The 17,832-nt window shown below is 34.0% G+C and overlaps 2 protein-coding genes across 2 annotated transcripts; one reads left to right on the forward strand and one right to left on the reverse strand.

Moving 5' to 3' along the window:
- Positions 1-9,530: 9,530 nt before the first annotated feature.
- On the reverse strand, positions 9,531-10,611 carry LOC119609359 (E3 ubiquitin-protein ligase BRE1-like). Its single transcript, XM_037964103.1, has 2 exons — positions 10,608-10,611; positions 9,531-10,006 (listed from the first exon to the last, which is right to left on the reverse strand). The coding sequence occupies exons 1-2, from the start codon at positions 10,609-10,611 to the stop codon at positions 9,531-9,533; spliced, it is 480 nt and encodes a 159-aa protein (XP_037820031.1).
- A 5,905-nt stretch (positions 10,612-16,516) lies between these two features.
- LOC119609358 (maternal effect protein staufen-like) lies at positions 16,517-17,087 on the forward strand. Its single transcript, XM_037964102.1, has 2 exons — positions 16,517-16,764; positions 16,822-17,087. The coding sequence occupies exons 1-2, from the start codon at positions 16,576-16,578 to the stop codon at positions 17,005-17,007; spliced, it is 375 nt and encodes a 124-aa protein (XP_037820030.1). The 5' UTR covers positions 16,517-16,575; the 3' UTR covers positions 17,008-17,087.
- The last annotated feature ends 745 nt before the right edge of the window (positions 17,088-17,832 follow it).

Genomic DNA, 17,832 nt, shown 5'->3' on the forward strand with positions numbered 1-17,832 from the left:
TTATTTGAAATGACAAATTTAACAAGCGTTGAAAATTTCATTGAGTTTTGTTCATAAATAAAGATTTTGTCATATATTACATATTTGTTTAATTTCTAAAACTATGATTTATATCAAAATTTTAATAAGGTCGCAGATAGCTACAACAATTTAGTCCATATTTATCCCTTAATATCTTTTTTTAGTTAGATATGGGAATTCTCGATTCTTTACAAAAATTTTCAAGCCAATATCTCAATTACATTCAAAAATATGTTCATTTAAACCTGTATCCTTTAATTTCATATTTTTCATATTTTAGTATTAAATATGACAGAACATATTTAAATCTTATATTTACCTATTTTCTATTTGTTTGCTTATCCTTATAATTGAAAGGTCCTATTATGCTTAAATTTTCAGAAATTTATAACTATTTTTTACCTAAATTTTTTCGACAGATCATTTCGTTCTGTTTCGTTTAAGATCATGTAGGTGAAAAAATATACAGGTAATGATAATTTCGATTCATTCATTAATAAGAAATATCAATGACTGAATTACAGGTTATAGTAATATAGTCCTAAATGTTAATAGGTAGACAATTCGTAATTTTTTACTTTGGAATACCTGTATCGGAAATGACAAGAATTGGTATATAAGTAAACTTCTCAGATTTTAAGTACCATATTTAATAAATCTACAATGAAGATTACATTAAAGTACGAAGAGTTGTGTTCCGTTTTATGGAGTGTATCTTCAAAAGGGCCAGAAAGAATTGAAGACATTTCAAATTATATAAAAACTACATATAGTAGAAAAGTAGACAAAACAGGCATATCAAAAATTGAAAACTTTTTGATGTAAAAAGTAAGTCTGTGGATGGAAATCAAAAGAAATTTCGATAAAAATTTTGTAGTTGGATGGAAACTACTACGGAAATCTCAACTTACAACACATCAACAGGAGCGCCTTGCAAGTCATACGAAGACTTATGTTCAAGGTCAAAAAAAAGAGGGTCACACAAAAACTTTTTTCAATCTCAAATGAGGAAATTGCTGATACATTTAACGAAATGCTGAAAAAGGAAAACCAACCTATGGATGCCGTACATATTGCAACTATTCTTCCTAATGCATCACCAAAACGACTTAAGCGAATTGTGGAAAGTATACCAACTCCAACATCACAATCAAATTTTACTGAAGAGGAAGCAATAGCGCTTATGTTGGAACTGGGTCTCAGTCGAAATAAGTACCAAATATTAAGGAAAGCTCTGCATGAAAAAGGACACAATATATTACCATCATACAAGGCGATCCAGGAAAAAAAACAAACTATCCTACCATCACCTATTGCTGTTAATGATGTGGAAGCTTGTATTGATATATCATCTTTGCTCGAAAACACAGCATCAAGAATTGTGTCAGACTTTTCAGAAGACCAACTAAGGAAAATTCATAACTGTGATGTTGTCTTAATGTGTAAGTGGGGATGTGACGGTTTATCAGCACTTCCAGAATACAAACAAGCTTGTGGAAGTCGGACATTAGCAGACTACAAAAGTGTATTTATGTCATCATTAGTGTCATTACGAATTCGTTCATATTCCCTTAATCCATCATCGTCAAGCATCGGAAATTCATTTGAAGATATATGGATCAATACAACTCCGGGTTCAAAAATTTTTTGTAGATTTGACTATATAAAGGAGTCAAAGAAAACAACAAAAGATTTAGTGGAATATTTAAAAGATGAAATAAATGCACTGGAGCCCATTTGCATAAAAATAAAGGAATTCTCTATTAACGTATCATATCAGATAAGCTTAACAATGATTGATGGAAAGGTCAGCAATGCCATAACAGAAACTTCTTCCTTCTGGAGATGCTCAATATGTAATGAGAAAAAGTCGCAATTCTCAAATATAAACAAAAGCAGAAGTATTAATGAAGAAGTCCTGTCTTTCGGAATTTCACCACTTCATGCCAGAATACGATTTTTGGATTACTTTTTACACATAGCATACGACCTCAAATATAGAAGTGTGCCAGAGAATCTTACTAAATCAACAAAAAATAATGAAGAATTGAAAGAACTGAGAGCTGCGGAAAAAAGCAGAATCCAAGAAGAATTTAAAGTTCAGATGGGATTAAACATCGACAAACCACTTCCAAGTTGCGGTAGTACAAATGACGGTAATACGGCGAGAAGGTTTTTTCGTGATTTTGAAATTACTTCAAAAATAACTGGAATCGACAAGGAGTTGCTTCGAAGAGTTAACACTATTTTAATGGCTGAATAGTAAACATAAAATTAATGGAAATCGATTTGGGGAATATACATCTGAAATTTCTAAATTACTTGTATCTCTGTATCCATGGAGGGAACTAACACCAACAGTACACAAAGTATTGTGTCATGGTCAAATAATAATTGAATCGAATATTCTTCCACTTGGAGAGTTAACAGAAGAAGCCCAGGAAGCGAGGAATCGAGATTTTAAGCATGTTCAACTATTCAGCTCAAGAAAATGCTCCAGGCAATCACAAAATGAAGATATTTTTAATAGTTTACTTTTATCTTCTGATCCTGTTCTTTCAACTATGCGAAAAAGATGGATTTGTTATGAAACTCCATCATCTCAAAACAAGGAAGATTTAAAGGACTTATATTACCTTCTGGATATGTATACCGATATGACAGATTATTTTATAGAAAATAAGTAGTGTTAGGAATTAACTATATAAGAAGGTTGTAAGAATTAATTGTATTATGTTTAAGATAAACAGTTCAAATAAAAAAAGCTATTATACTAACTGATGATATTGTTTATATATCGGTGGGCGGGAAAGGTGGTTTGTGTGGGGTGATTTAGGTGTTGTTGTGCGTGGCTTATAATAAAATTATAATTTTTTACTGTATATACAATGTTATAGTCTTTAATAAAATAATTAACTAAATAATTTTTAAAAATTGTCCAAATATTTTATTCAACACCAAATGTATGTTCTGTCATACTTAATACTAAAATATGAAAAAGATGAAATTAAAGGACACAGGTTTAAATGAACACATTTTTGAATGTAATTGAGATATTGGCTTGAAGTTTTTTGTAAAGGGTCGAGAATTTCCATATCTAACTAAAAAATGATATTAAGGGATAAATATGGACTAAATTGTTGTAGCTATCTGCGACCCTATAAAAATTGAAAAGGTCAAAGGGCATCCCGCAATTCCCAAAAATACGAATGAAAATCCCAAAAATGGGATTTTTACTTTTTTGCCCATAGGGTCCACATTTCTTTCAGGGCTGGGAAAATACTTTTGGAGTAAATAGAAAACTGCTTTCAGTTTTCTGATCCCAGCTTTGGGATTTTAGAACATGTCGCCCAAAGTTGAAGTTTTGATAAAAAATAGGTCATATTCGGAAGGACGCAGTGGCAACATTTTCAAAAAATAGGACAAGTTTTTTACGCCAAAGCGTTCTGCGTAAAGATACCTTTTAGAAAACTATAAAATTGTTATATGTTCTTAAAGAAATTTTTATTTTATTAATAAAAGAGTTAAGACACATTTTTGGGAAAAAAACGGCAAAAATCTAAAATTGTTTGAATTTTTAAATTAAAAAACGTTTATTTTTGGATCTGTAAATGATATTGATCTGAAATTTTTTGTATATTATTGGAAATTTTGTTGTCTATCTAACAAGAAAAAATTGGTCCAAAATTACGGCCGGTATTCAAAAAAAGGCGGACCAAGGTATGGTAAATTTTGTGTCACTAAATTTTTAAATGCCTATAACTCGGATATTATAAGAGATAAGTAGTATGTCCAAGCATGTTTTTTCAAGATCTCGTCGAGCGCTTTCAGAAAATATAAATAAATCTTTGTATTTGGGTGAAAAAAATGGCACGAGTTTAAAAATTTTACATGTCGTAGGTACCCTACACAGCGCCGTCCCTGGGGCATCTGCAGGGTTCATCTTCAAAACTTAAACTCGAATACTCCTTGGCTACGCTTACGCCAAATTTTATCCCGATCGGATCAGCCGTTTAGAAATGCCAGATTTATTTCCAAAAAATTTCGATTCTGCCCCACTGTGTACTGTAGAAGATGGCAAAGTATGGCCTGGGAAACAAAAAACGAAAGCTGTTGAGAAATTTCCGATTCCAAAAAGAATTAAGGATGTGCAGTAATTTTTAGGGATTACGGGCTATTTCAGGAAGTTTGTGAAAGGTTATGCGCAAATAGTTAAGCCACTTACTGATTTACTTAAAAAAGATACGAATTTTATTATGAGCTCACAGCACCTAAATGCTATTCAACAGTTAAAAGCATTCTTGCAAGTGAACCTGCTTTACGAATTTATGACAGAGAGCCAGAAACCGAACTGCACACTGTTGCTCCAAAAGATGGTTTTGGTGCAGCATTACTTCAAAAATTTGACAATGATTTCCACCCAGTATTGTTTTGGAGCAAGAAGTGTTCGCCACAAGAAAATCGTTTGCATAGCTACATCTTTGAAGTTAAGGCAGCATATCTTTCGTTTAAAAAAATGCGACACTACTTACTCGGAATTGATTTTAAACTTGTTACTGATTGTGCGGCTTTTAAACAGACAGTATCAAAAAGAGATGTTCCTAGAGACGTAGCTCAGTGGATAATAAAAAAATTTCGATTCTGCCCCACTGTGCAGTATGGCCTAAAAAGTCAATTCTATTTTTCATGAAAACGCATTTAGACCATTTAAACTTAAGGTCAAATTTTGATGCTCTTTCCAGCACTATCTGAAGCTTTTTTAAACAATTTTCGGTAGTATCGGCATAAATCACAAAGTCGTCGATATATAACTCCATAATCTCATCATTAATAAGGTCTTGAAAAATGTAGTTAACATACCTTATAAAATTTGCTGGTGAGTTGCAAAAGCCAAACGGGGCTTTATTAAATTCAAACAAACCTTGTTTTGTAATAAAAGCGGTGTATTTTCTACTAGATTCTTCAGCACCAACATGTAGGAATCCATTTTCTAACTCCATAACTATGAAAAACTTGGCTTTTTGTAATTTCAGCAATACGTCATCAATTACTGGTACGCAAAAACGATCTTTGAGTACCATAGCATTTAAGTTACGAAAATCGATGCAAACTCTATATTCTCCATTCTTCTTTTTAACAACGACAACACGGCTAGCTACATTCAAGCAGGACTTTCGAATCACTCCAGTCTGCAACCATTCTGCAACTTGTTTGTTTACTACTTGTTCTTCGTGGAATGATAGGCTACTTGGTGAGTGATGAAAAGGTTTAATTTGATCATTTAGAGTGATTTTCATTTCTATTGGACAATTTTCACACTTTACTGATGGTTTATATCCACCTACAAAATTTTTAATTATTTCTTTGTACTTTGTATCAGCATCTAGATTTGGGATGCCAATCCCGATCCCGAAAATCCCGGGATTTTTCGGGATTAAAAAATCCCGAATACCGGGATTTTTTTCGGGATTAGGATATCCCGAATCCCGGGATTTTTCAAAATGAATCCCGGGAATTGTTACTAAAAATTTTTTTTAATTTCTTTTTTGAGCCATAATTTGCTTGAAAATTACGATCTTAGTTTATTTTTGACTTATGCAGAACAAAATTCTTGTACATTTTGAACCTTTTATTTTTTAAAGTGGTATAATACCATATATAGTACATACAAATTTATTTTTTCATTTCGTCGTAGACCCAAAAAGTATACACATTATTTGTCTATAGTAGTCTCATTCTATTTAGGCCGCAAATTTGGACCAAAATTAACACAAGAAATCCTAAAAGTACCTCCTCTAAAATTCAATTTGACGCCAATATTAATATCAATACATTACAATCAGCTATTTGATGAAATTAATTTTTGAAATAGATTTGAATCTACAAAAATAATACAAAATTTTCTGCGGCTTTTTATACAAATTATCATATTTTTATACCTTTCACCTTCGTGAGAAGGGTATATATAAATTTGTCATTCCGTTTGTAATTTCCAAAATATATTTTTTTTAAATTGATTTCCTAAATGGAAAGTATTTTGTTGTCTTCGTAGTATTTTGCAAGAAAATAATAAACCATTCCTCGATCGAATCGTTCGAATTCCATCACATACCGGAATATTTATTTTATTTCGGCACAGTCAAATATAAAATTTATTTTTTAAATTATATCTAGAAGGTTTTGCATTTCAAGCTTTCTACAAATTTGAAATACGGTAAAGGTAAATTAAATTGTTCTGAATGTAGATAACATTTTCCAAAGAAAAGGTTCATTTATGATATAAATTGATATTCGAAGGATTGAACGTTATATTTATTATACCCTACACCACTACAGTGGGGAGGGTATTATACATTTGTGCTGATGTTTGTAACGCATAAAAATATTTGTCCCACACGCACCTTAAAGTATACCGATCTACTCAGAAATCCCGGGATATTTCGGGATCCCGGGATATAAATTTTCAAAATCCCGAATCCCGGGATTTGTAAAAACCAGTCCCGTTTAGCATCCCTAATCTAGATCGATAGTGCTAACATTATAAACATTAAATCCGTTATGTTGGATATTATTAACATTGTCATTATCATATTTGAAAATATATCCTTCTTTATTTGAGTAAAATACAAAGTTTTTAGTAAAATCATATCCCAAAATTGCATCAAATTTAATAGCTTCATCCTGGAAAATAATAAAGTCATGTTTATTTGTTACGTCATCAACAATTATATCACACGTAATATAACCGATAGGTTTAGTTTTAACATTGCCAAGACCAAATAACAATGCTTGACTGTCCTTTAATTTGCACTCGCCTAATTTATCTTTAAAAATTGAGTTTTTAACAATAGACACGTCTGAGCCCGTATCAACTAAACAGTCTAATTCATTATTATTTAATTTGATTGGTTTTAGTCGTTTTTTATGTATAATGACATTAACATTTTTTTCCGGTAATTTATTTAAGTTTTGCATTTCACAATTTTTTGCAATATGTCCGTAGTGATTGCATTTAAAACATTTGGGTTCTGATTGACATTCATTTCTTTTATGGTCTTTAGATCCACAGTTAAACAATGTTCACGATAAAATTTATTTTTTATGTCACTATTATATTTTTCATATGCAGAGTGCGATTGTTTTTTAAAACGTTCATCGGTACCCCGATTTTCATTACCCGCTCAAAAATTTCATATTTTTCTCGAAGCTCTTTAAAGGTAGTTGCACTGTATAACTGAAATTTTACGTCACTTCTAATTGTTAATCCATCTATAATGCACGATGGGGCAGCCATATGGAGACTTGTGGCGATAAATCAAAAATGAAAACTGATTTTTATAAAACAAGTGATATATCATTTGAAACAGGACAATTTTTTGCATAAGATTTGTTCGCAACATTTTTCATAGTAGCTTTGAGCTGAGCTCAAAGTTGATGAAAAAAACAATTATTTGAAATGTGGTAATAATTCCTGTTTAAAGACCTATACTTCATGTTAATAATATGACCTTCTATTGTAAAAAGCCTACTTTTTCTTTACGAGGTTTAATATTACGTATTGTTGAGAATTGATCTACGAATTTTTAAGACATAGTATGTAATGGTTAAAGGTGTCAAAATGCACAACTTGAAAGGAAAATTATAATTATTTTTTTGTTAATTTTCAAAAGTTTGAAGGTAAAAAAGTAACACAAATGTCCAAAAATGCCCATAACCATTATATATCCTTTAAAGTAGGGGATGTCTAGAATTATAATCTCTTTTAACATTTTGCGGTTTTTGATTTTTTTCGAGTTTGAAGATATTCATGTACACATAGATTATTTCAACTTGATTTATATAATAACTGATTTCAATAAGGTTTAAATGCAAATAGTCAATAATTTTTTCTAAAATTGCTAAAAACGTATAAATTATTTAATACAGAATTTTAAAATATTTTTTAGAGATGCCACCTTTTTTGTACCTTATGTAGTAGAAATTAACTTGTTTAAGTAAAATTTCGGTTACAATCATTGTTTTATATGGTTTTTGAAATATATTATGATGTCTAAGCTCTAAAATAGATAAAGAATTTAAAAATATATAAGTATTACCCAGCAAACATTCGATTAAAATTTCAGTCGGAATAGATATCGGAAAACTACTAAATTTGTTTATATATCTCATTAGTATATATGTATATATAGTATAAAAAGGTACATATGTATTCTATATCCACAGTATGTATGTATGTATGTTCATTGCTGGGAACTAATAAATGCTTTAAGTAGCTAACTTCTGTTAGGCATGAAGTTAGTAATTTAACATCTTGCTTAACCCCCTTATTATCTCAATATTCCTTAGAAAACATTCTAAACAAGATTCTAACTAATAACGGCGGTGATGGCTCAACTTTATATAAACGACCTGAATAATAATAATAGATGGAGATTTCGAATTAGAATATCAATGAATGAATTATAAAACTTTGTAACTAAAACTTTTCCTTTAATTTTGAAGTAATGATTCGAAACAACTTTATCATGAAATCAATGTAGCATTTGTTATTATATTGATAAAAAAATTTTGATTACGAGTTGAGTAAGTACTTTTGACCATCAAATATTCAAAGAATTTTGTACCCTGTTAACTTCTTTTAAAATTGACCAAAAATTTTCTTTAAGTGCATTTTAATTTTTTAACAATTGTAATAGCGTTATTATATAACTAGTATTTACTAATTTTTATAATCATTACATTATTTAGGAAAAATTAAAAAAAAATATTTTTGGTATTTTTTATATTTTATATCTTTTTTGTATAATTTTGTTCGGTGGGTTATGATATTTTTACAAATTCAAAATCTAGAGAAAATTATCTTTTTATTGATACCAATCACTTGTATCGAAAGCCATTGGTTGATTTATCGCTCTTCTTAATATGTCTGTGCCCCTATGTGCAATGTAGCGAATCACTGAAATTTCTTCGATGTTGCCAAGAGCTGCTATTTTTCGCATTTGCAGTACATATTCATGAAAAGATTCACTAACAGATTTTCTTCTATTTGAGAGCATTTTATGTAATTCATTGCTACTTAAAGTTTTGTCAAATTCGTTTATCAAACTATATTTTAGCATTTCGTAATCGCTAACATTAATTGTTTCTAAAAATAATGTAGCTGTACCGATCATTTTATTTCGCGCTTGAACGTATTTTTGTTGTTCATTTAAACTATAAGCTGATGCATTAAATTCCAAATTATTAAACCACTGTTTTACTGGAATTTTTTCTCCATCAAAATCAGCCAAAATCTTTGAAAAATTGTCCACTGTTTGGTATGTTTTTATCTTCTTCTTCTTTTTTCATTTTTTCCGTCAACAATTTAATTAAATCATTTAAACTTTGATTTGGATCGACAGCCATTTTTTTTCTTCACAATTTGGATTAAGTTTTTTGACACTTGTAATTAGGTTTCCACTATTAAAATGAGATGTTAGTTTAGTTCTGTTGGTTTCGATGTTTTTATTTTAAGCTTCTTTATTTGTAACTTGTTTGTTTTCTGTCTCTCTATTTTCAACTTCGTTAATTTTATTCTCAGCTTCTTTGTTCTTAAGTTGTGTTTTCTTATCTTCAATTTCTTTACATTTATTCACAACTTCTTTATTTTCGACTTGATTGTTTTTAATTTCTACTTCTTTGTTTCTTTTTTCAACTTCTTTAATTTCAACTTCTTTGTTTCTATTTTCAACTTCTTTAATTTCAACTTCTTTGTTTTTATTTTCAACTTCTTTACTTTTATTCCAATCTTCTTTTCTGCTTACAGTTTCTTTACTTTGTTTTACACTGCAGATATTTTCAACTTCTTTTTCAACTTTTGTTCCGTTATCACTTCTTAGATTTAAACTTTTCTCCTTCTTTCTATAAACTTCAATACTGATCTCTTTTCCTATTGCAGAACTCTCACTGATTTTTTGTTCTTTATTGTTTGATACTTCTATTTGTTCTTCAATTTCATTTTTTCGCTTTTTGTTGGTGTTTTTATGTTTTTATTTGCTGCTTGCGCTCTTGTATGGTATGTTGCTTTTGGTTTTGTCGAACCGTAGGTAGGTAGGTTGATAGGAGGATGTATATTACATCAAATCCGAAGAAATACACCAAGGCCACTATCGGGCCTGTTGTGCGCTCCTTATCATAAAAAAAGGGAACTGAATGCATTATTTTTCAGTGTTCATAAACTCAGTTTCCTGAACGTAATTCCTAAGAATTTTCAATCAGTTAGTCAGGAATGTTATTTCCGGAATAACATCACTTACAAGATACTTGGATCTAACTTCGACGAATGCCTGGCAGTGGCAAAGACAGTGCTCCAGAGTTTCACTGTCCTCTCCACATGCCCTACATTCGTCGGAATCCGCACGTCCAATTTTGAATAGATGTGCTCGTAATCCTGTGTGTCCACTCCGAATACCTACCATCATACTAACTTCAGACTTGCTTATTTTGAGGAGATTTCTCGTCTTGCTCTCTTCAAGGTCACCCCATAGGATCTTCGTGGTTCTACCCACTGTTTCATTATTCCAAGAGTCCTTATGGGATCCTCTCACCCATATTTTTAGTTCAGCTTTTGTTGCGTCGAATAGCTTCGCGTTTGTCAGGTTAACTGCCTCGAGCTCCCTACCCTTTAAAGCTATTACATTCGCCTTTTGTTACCGACTTCTCCCGAGTGGGCTGGTACTTATATGATGTGAACCTTACCTCTAGGAGAGTATTCAGTTAAAGCTTTCTTACAATCCAATACGGTCCTAGATTTAGTTCTATCGCCTAATATCGCCCTAATTGCATTCTGGCTATCGGTAAATATATTAAGCGCTGCGGGCGCCATATTTATTATAATCCAATTTACGCATTCCGTTATTCCTCGGACTTCTGCCTGGAAGCTTGTGTTATGATTTGGTAAACGGTGATATATTTCTGTTTCTGGGTCTTCAATATAGAACCCCAGACCCACTTTGTCCCCCAATTTAGAGCCATCCGTGTAACAACGGATTCCTACTGGCATTTGCTCTAATGTTCCGCTTGACCAAGACATTCTATCTGGGATCAGCGTTTCAAAGTTTCCGACATATTCTGTGTCTGGTATACGATCAGGCACGTCCGATGATTGTGTATAACCTTCCAATGTGTCCAGTATACATTGATGACGTGTCCTATAACCGCTTTTGGCCAGTTCGCCTAAAGTAAAGAGCCGTTCGGCTGTAAGCGCTGCCTCATATCTTAAATATGTTTCAATGAGTGGAATATCTAGCAACGTTTCCAGAGCCTTGGTTGAAGTAGTACACATGGCACCACTTATACCCAAGCAGCATGTACGCTGAACTCCCTCTAGTAGTTTGATATTACAATTTTTGTCTAAAGCAGTCCACCAGATTATTGAAGCATAAGCTAGAATTGGTCTAATTACACTTTTATAAAGCCAATATGTCATAGTAGCACTAAGACCCCATTTCATGTCTATAGTTCTCCTACATATCTCCCAGCACCGATGTGCCTTGTTGATCCTATCCTCTATGTGGTGTCTCCATTCGAGGATTACACCTAAGTACTTTACTTTGTCTGTCACTGGTATCTTCTTGTTCAGGAAGCAAGGTAGAAATTTTTGTCTTTCGAACGTAGAAATTTTTGTCTTTTTTGCCAAAAGATAGATTTCCGTTTTTGCCGGGTTAACATTGAGGCCTCTCGGTTGAGCCCAGCTCAAGGCCGTATTCAGAGCCTCCTCAGCTCTTCTACACAAGTAATTTAGATCCTTTCCCTTTAAAAGTATTACGACATCGTCTGCATAGCAGATAGGCCTAAGTTCTTTCTCGGTTAGGGTCCTTAGGAGGCTATTAATCGTGGTAACCCAGAGTAAAGGTGACAAAATGCTACCCTGTGGTATACCGCGAAATATCTTTTGATATTTCGATAGTTTTATCGTACATCTCGCAGCTTATGCATCTGTTCCTTAGCATGTGGTTGATCCAGTTACGGAGCACCCGGTCAACATAAAACTGGTCTAGGGATTGGATAAGAGTATCAGTGTGCACACTATTAAGGCGCCTTCGATGTCAATGCATACCGCCAGTGTATATAGTTTGCTATAAAAGGATGCAACTATGTAGTGGACAACTTCGTTTAAAGCGGTTTCCACCGATCGTCCCTTTACATAAGCATGCTGCTTAAATGTTAGGTCTTTGTCGAGAAAATCCCATCCGGCCCTGCAGCTTTATAGTGAGCGAAGCTCTTGATTGCCCCTTTACCCATATCAGATGTAATTACAATTTCCGTGTTAGCCTCCCCTTCCTCCAATATCGGTTCATCTATGTTATTCGATATACCGCGTGGAAAATGAGAGTCCATTAGGAGTTTCATTGTCTCCTCCATATCCTCCAGCCTCCTGCCCGTATCATCGACCATAGATTCTGGTTGGACATGAGTTTTGGATAAGAATTTTTTATCTTCGATACGTCATTTACGCTGTCTACCTATTCACAGAAAAGTTTCCAGGAGTCTCGTTTGGCTTTACGAACAATTTTCTTATATTCACCAAGTTTACTACGATACTCATCCCAGTATACTGTGGTCTTTTTACGCCGTGCCCGGTTAAATAGTTTGCGAAGAGTCTTACCAAGGTTCTGGATCTCCCCGGTTACCCAGGGTTTCTCCTGGGCAGATCTCCGCTCTCGCAGAGGGCAGCTGTCCTCGAACGATTCAACCAAAGCACTTGTGAGCATTTCTACTTTGGCGTCTATGTCCTCTTTATTTCGACATTGAAAAGTGTTCTGACATAAACGGTTCTTTAGTAAGGAACCGAACGTTGTTCAATTAGTTTTAGACTTATTCCGAAACTTTATCGGCTTTGGTGGCGGCCGTAGTATTTTGAATCTTATGTACCGATGGTCAGAAAAGGAGTGCTCGTCCGAAACTCTCCAATCCTGAATTTCGTTTATAAGCTCTTCTGAACATATAGTTATATCTAATACTTCTTCTCTGATTCTATTGACGAAGGTAGCTTTATTACCTAAGTTCGATGTGATCAAGTCTTTAGTATTAAGGAAATCCATAAGGGCTTGTCCTTTGCGATTGGCGTTTGTACTACCCCAAGCTACATAGTGGGAGTTGGCATCACAACCTATTACAATTTTCTTATTTTGCCTTTGTACCTCTTCGACTAGTTTCATCAGCTCCGACGTTGGTGGTAGTGTCGGAAAATCGAAAGGCAGGTAAACAGATGCAAGGTATATGTTGCCACGACCTTGCTTCAGTACCGTTGCATCCGATGTGGATAATCCTGTTGAGAGGAGAAAACATAAATTCTTGTGACATAAGATACATGTTCTCGGTCGAGACCCTGTATCAACGTAGAAAAGTTGGAAATTTACGTGATTTAATCCAGAAACCTTGTTGCGAATCGTCCAAGGTTCCTGGATTAAAGCTATGTGTATCTTACCTGTGTTAATTTTAGCCATCAGAGCGTTGGTAGCTGTCTCGCTCCGATGGAGGTTTATTTGGATAACCTCAATCATTGTCATCCATTTAAACTGTCTTCCAGCAAGCTAGTGATCACATCCTCGCTCGTTGGATTTGACTCCTCCGGGTAACCTGAAGTGGATATTGATGCAGTGGGTACCATTGATGGCACTGCGGTGTCCTTATCAGGCATAGGAAGAGCAGTCTTTTTAATCGACACTTTCCTAATTTTGGACAGCTCTGCTGTTCTGTCTTCTGGCGAGTGAGGGATTTCCTCCTCGCTTTTAGGATTTGACTCCTCAAAATTACCAGTACTTGCTAATGATGCTTTGGGTGCCGTCTTAGGTGTTTTGGTGTCCTTATCGGGGCCGGTTTTGGCATCCCTTTCAATCGGCACCTCCCCAATTTTGGAAAGGGCAGATGCACCTTCTTTTGGCGAGTTAGTGGTATCTTCCTCGCTTTTAGGATTTGACACCTTAACGTTGTCAGTAGTTGCTACTGGTGCTGTGGTCTTAGGTATTTTAGTGTCCTTTTCGAGGCTTGTTGTAACAGCCCTTCCAATCGGCACCTTCCCAATTTTGAATATGACAGCTTAAGAGGCGAAGTAAGCCCTACCTTTATTCTTGGCAAGACTAGCCATAGATTTCTGGTCGATACCTATTACAAATAAAGTTCCCTCAGGTTCTTCTTTCCTGTAAAAGACGTCCCATTTTTCCACGGCCAGCTCAGCATTTTGACCACCAAGAATTTCCAGTATATGTTCATTAGCCAGTTTACTGTCCCATCCTTTTATGTAGACAGTGGACTTTAAGAGTACCGGAAGCTCGCTCTTCTTTGTCAGTCCCAGCTTAGCGCCGTCCCAGGGAGGAGGGATACTTTCCACCAAGTTCTTTAGGGTGCTAACTAATTTTGGCGTAAGATGGCGGCTCTTTTCCTTTTTCACTGTCTAGCCTCTCTTTCCTCGCTTTTCGTGGCTTGAGATACACGTACCTTCGAGGTTGATTTCGCCGACTTGATCGTCTTCGGAATTTCTATCTTGGCGTTGTCACCCTTACTCTAAGGATTCTGACTTGAGGTTCCTTTGAGTGAAGTATGGCTTGGCTTCGACTGTGTATTAGAAGACGGGGAGCTCTTTTTCTTCTTAGGTTTATTCTTAGTTGTCAACTCTTCTGAAGACCTGATCCTCTTTGCCTCAGATCTTGTGAGAGAGTCCGATTTTTCCTTTGGAGTGTCGTTGGATTAACTAACTATGATTTCCTGAAGCATCTTTTTCAACTTCCTCCTCTGTGCTCCAGATAGTCTTTTCTTTGTAATAGGTAGTTTAGCTATGCTATCACTCACCTGTTTCACCATTTGCTCTACTTCATCCTTTTTGGGATTTGCTATAATGGTGTTGTTATTATCATCTGAGGATTCAGAGTCGGAACCCTCACCTATATTTAAAGGCTGAGGTAGCTTAGAGCTCTCTCCGAGTACATTCTTCTCTTTCACCCCTATGTTTTTGCCAATGACATGCTGTACACTTGACGCATTGTCCGCCACGGAGGCCAAGGTACCCACCTCCGTAGTAGTATTTTGCTCACGATTGCAGGATGACGACGACACGTGACTCGCGAGTGGATCAACACTTGCTGCCGGTACTGGGTTATTTAGGCCCTGCACCGTAACTTTCATATTTTTATTTTCCATGTTGTGTTTTTTCCAATTTTTTGGTCCGAAAGGAATATAATATTCCCAGGTGGTGCACAATCTGTCTTCCCTCAGCTTGAGTCAAACTAAAACTGGGAGAGGACAGATGGTCCGTCACCACCCCCTATCCGCCACCCGGGACGCGCTCGGTAGGAAAAACGGGAAAACTCCCCCGAGAACCGTTACTTTCTTCCATTTGTTTAAGAATAAATCCACCGATTTTTTTATATTGTATATTCACTTATGTTTATTTCTTAAGCGCCGGTTGAGCCCCCAAATGTAAATTACTTTGAGTTTTTGGATTTAAAATAAAAGAATTGCTTTTAAGAGTTTAGTTATTTATTATTTATTTATAGAAAATTATTAAATATTTACGTAGAAAGAGCAATTTAGAATAATTGAGAATCAGTTTCACTTTTTATAAAGATTAGTCACAAATTGAAGTTTCAATTGAACATTTTAAAGGTACTGGACAAGAACATTAACAACTTTACAATTAACAATTAAAAGACAACTTTAAAGAACTTGAACGCACTGACATGTATGTATGTATGTATGTATGTATGTATGTATGTATGTATGTATGTATGTATGTATGTATGTATGTATGTATGTATGTATGTATGTATGTATGTATGTATGTATGTATGTATGTATGTATGTATGTATGTATGTATGTATGTATGTATGTATGTATGTATGTATGTATGTATGTATGTATGTATGTATGTATGTATGTATGTATGTATGTATGTATGTATGTATGTATGTATGTATGTATGTATGTATGTATGTATGTATGTATGTATGTATGTATGTATGTATGTATGTATGTATGTATGTATGTATGTATGTATGTATGTATGTATGTATGTATGTATGTATGTATGTATGTATGTATGTATGTATGTATGTATGTATGTATGTATGTATGTATGTATGTAAGGTTTTTATTGGGCTTATCAAAATTTACTACAGCAAATAGCCTTATAGGCCCAAATATACAAACATTGCTCGTACAAACACCGATTTTTTCACGTTTTTGTGGACTTTCAAAGATACAGATTTCAATTTTTCTTAGAAATGTAAATTTTTGGAAAAATTTGTTATTAATGATTGTTATTAATGATTTGTGTAATAATCAAAATTTTTTAATTTTTGTACAAACAAACAGCAAGCATTTGAACAAACACGAAAAACCCTTATACACTACACAACAGGCTTGCACAAACGTAAAATATTGGTATGTTTGTCAAGCCGATTGTGTAGTCTATTTGGGCCTTTTTCATTATTATTTTTCTTAAATTATTTCATTTATATTTGCTATTGTTATTTTTAGTTGCTAACCATACCAAAAATAATGCGGAAACATGTCGGATGCTTGAAAATGAAAGAAAAAGTAATTGCAACTCAATTTCTTCCGAGCACGAAAGTACAAATAGTTCGATTGGCCCTGCAGTTTTGAAGGATAATTGCAGTCTCTCAACTCCAAATATGTCGCCGAAAGGTCAAAATCTTTTCATGAAAGACCAGTTACTGTATTTAGCCAAACTTTTAGGGTTTGAAGTAATATTAAAAATGTTTGTATATAAGAAAAAAATTATCAACTGTTGTTTATTTCAGGTGGACTTTTCGGATTATCCCAAGGGTAATCACAACGAATTTCTTACAATAGTTATGCTTTCAACTAATCCACCACAAATTTGCCATGGAGTCGGAATAAATGCTAAGGAATCTCAAGAAGACGCTGCAAAGAATGCTTTAAAAATTCTCAGTGAAATGGGTTTAAACAATGCAGTTAAAACATAATTTCAATTTTCAACTTTACTTCGGAAATATGTAATGCAATTATTGTAATAAAGATACCTTTAAAGCCTATTCTTTTTAAACAAGAGTTTAAAACAACGCTTTAGCCACAGGTTAATATTTTGATTTTATATACATGAGACCGACTCACTCTGTATGAAAAGCAAAAACGTGTTTTTGTTACCCCTCTCAAAATTTACCTTTCTTTGTTTTATGATGATTTTGAAACTGGGTAAAATATTGAATTGAATATGAAAATTTGTGTCCCCCATAGGATATTTTCTTGAAAACTGCTCACGAACGGACAACACAAAATCCAAAATATTTTGGGTAGTATATTACACAACACCGAATATATTGAGGGGGTTAGGTTAGGTTAGGTTGATAGGAGGATGTATACTACATCAAATCCGAAGAAATACACCTAGGCCACTATCGGGCCTGTTGTGCGCTCCAATTCAAGAAAAAAAAATGGTTCACTGAATGTATTATTTTTCCATGTTCAGAAACTCAGTTTCCTGGACGTAATTCCTAAGAATCTTCCAATCGGTGTTGGTTAAGAATGTTATTTCCGGAATAACATCACTTCCAAGATACTTGGATCTAACTTCGACGAATGCCTGACAATGGCAAAGAAAGTGCTCCAGAGTTTCACTGTCCTCTCCACATGCTCTACATTCGTCTGAATTCGCACGTCCAATTTTGTATAGATGTGCTCGTAATCCTGTGTGTCCACTGAGAATACGTACCATCATACTAACCTCAGACTTGCTCATTTTGAGAAGATTTCTCGTCTTGCTCTCATCAGGGTCACCCCATAGAATCTTT

The sequence above is a fragment of the Lucilia sericata genome, unplaced genomic scaffold, assembly GCF_015586225.1.
Source record: "Lucilia sericata isolate MDLA Ls3-8-SP2 unplaced genomic scaffold, ASM1558622v1 Contig000965F_arrow, whole genome shotgun sequence".
Classification (NCBI taxonomy): domain Eukaryota; kingdom Metazoa; phylum Arthropoda; class Insecta; order Diptera; family Calliphoridae; genus Lucilia; species Lucilia sericata.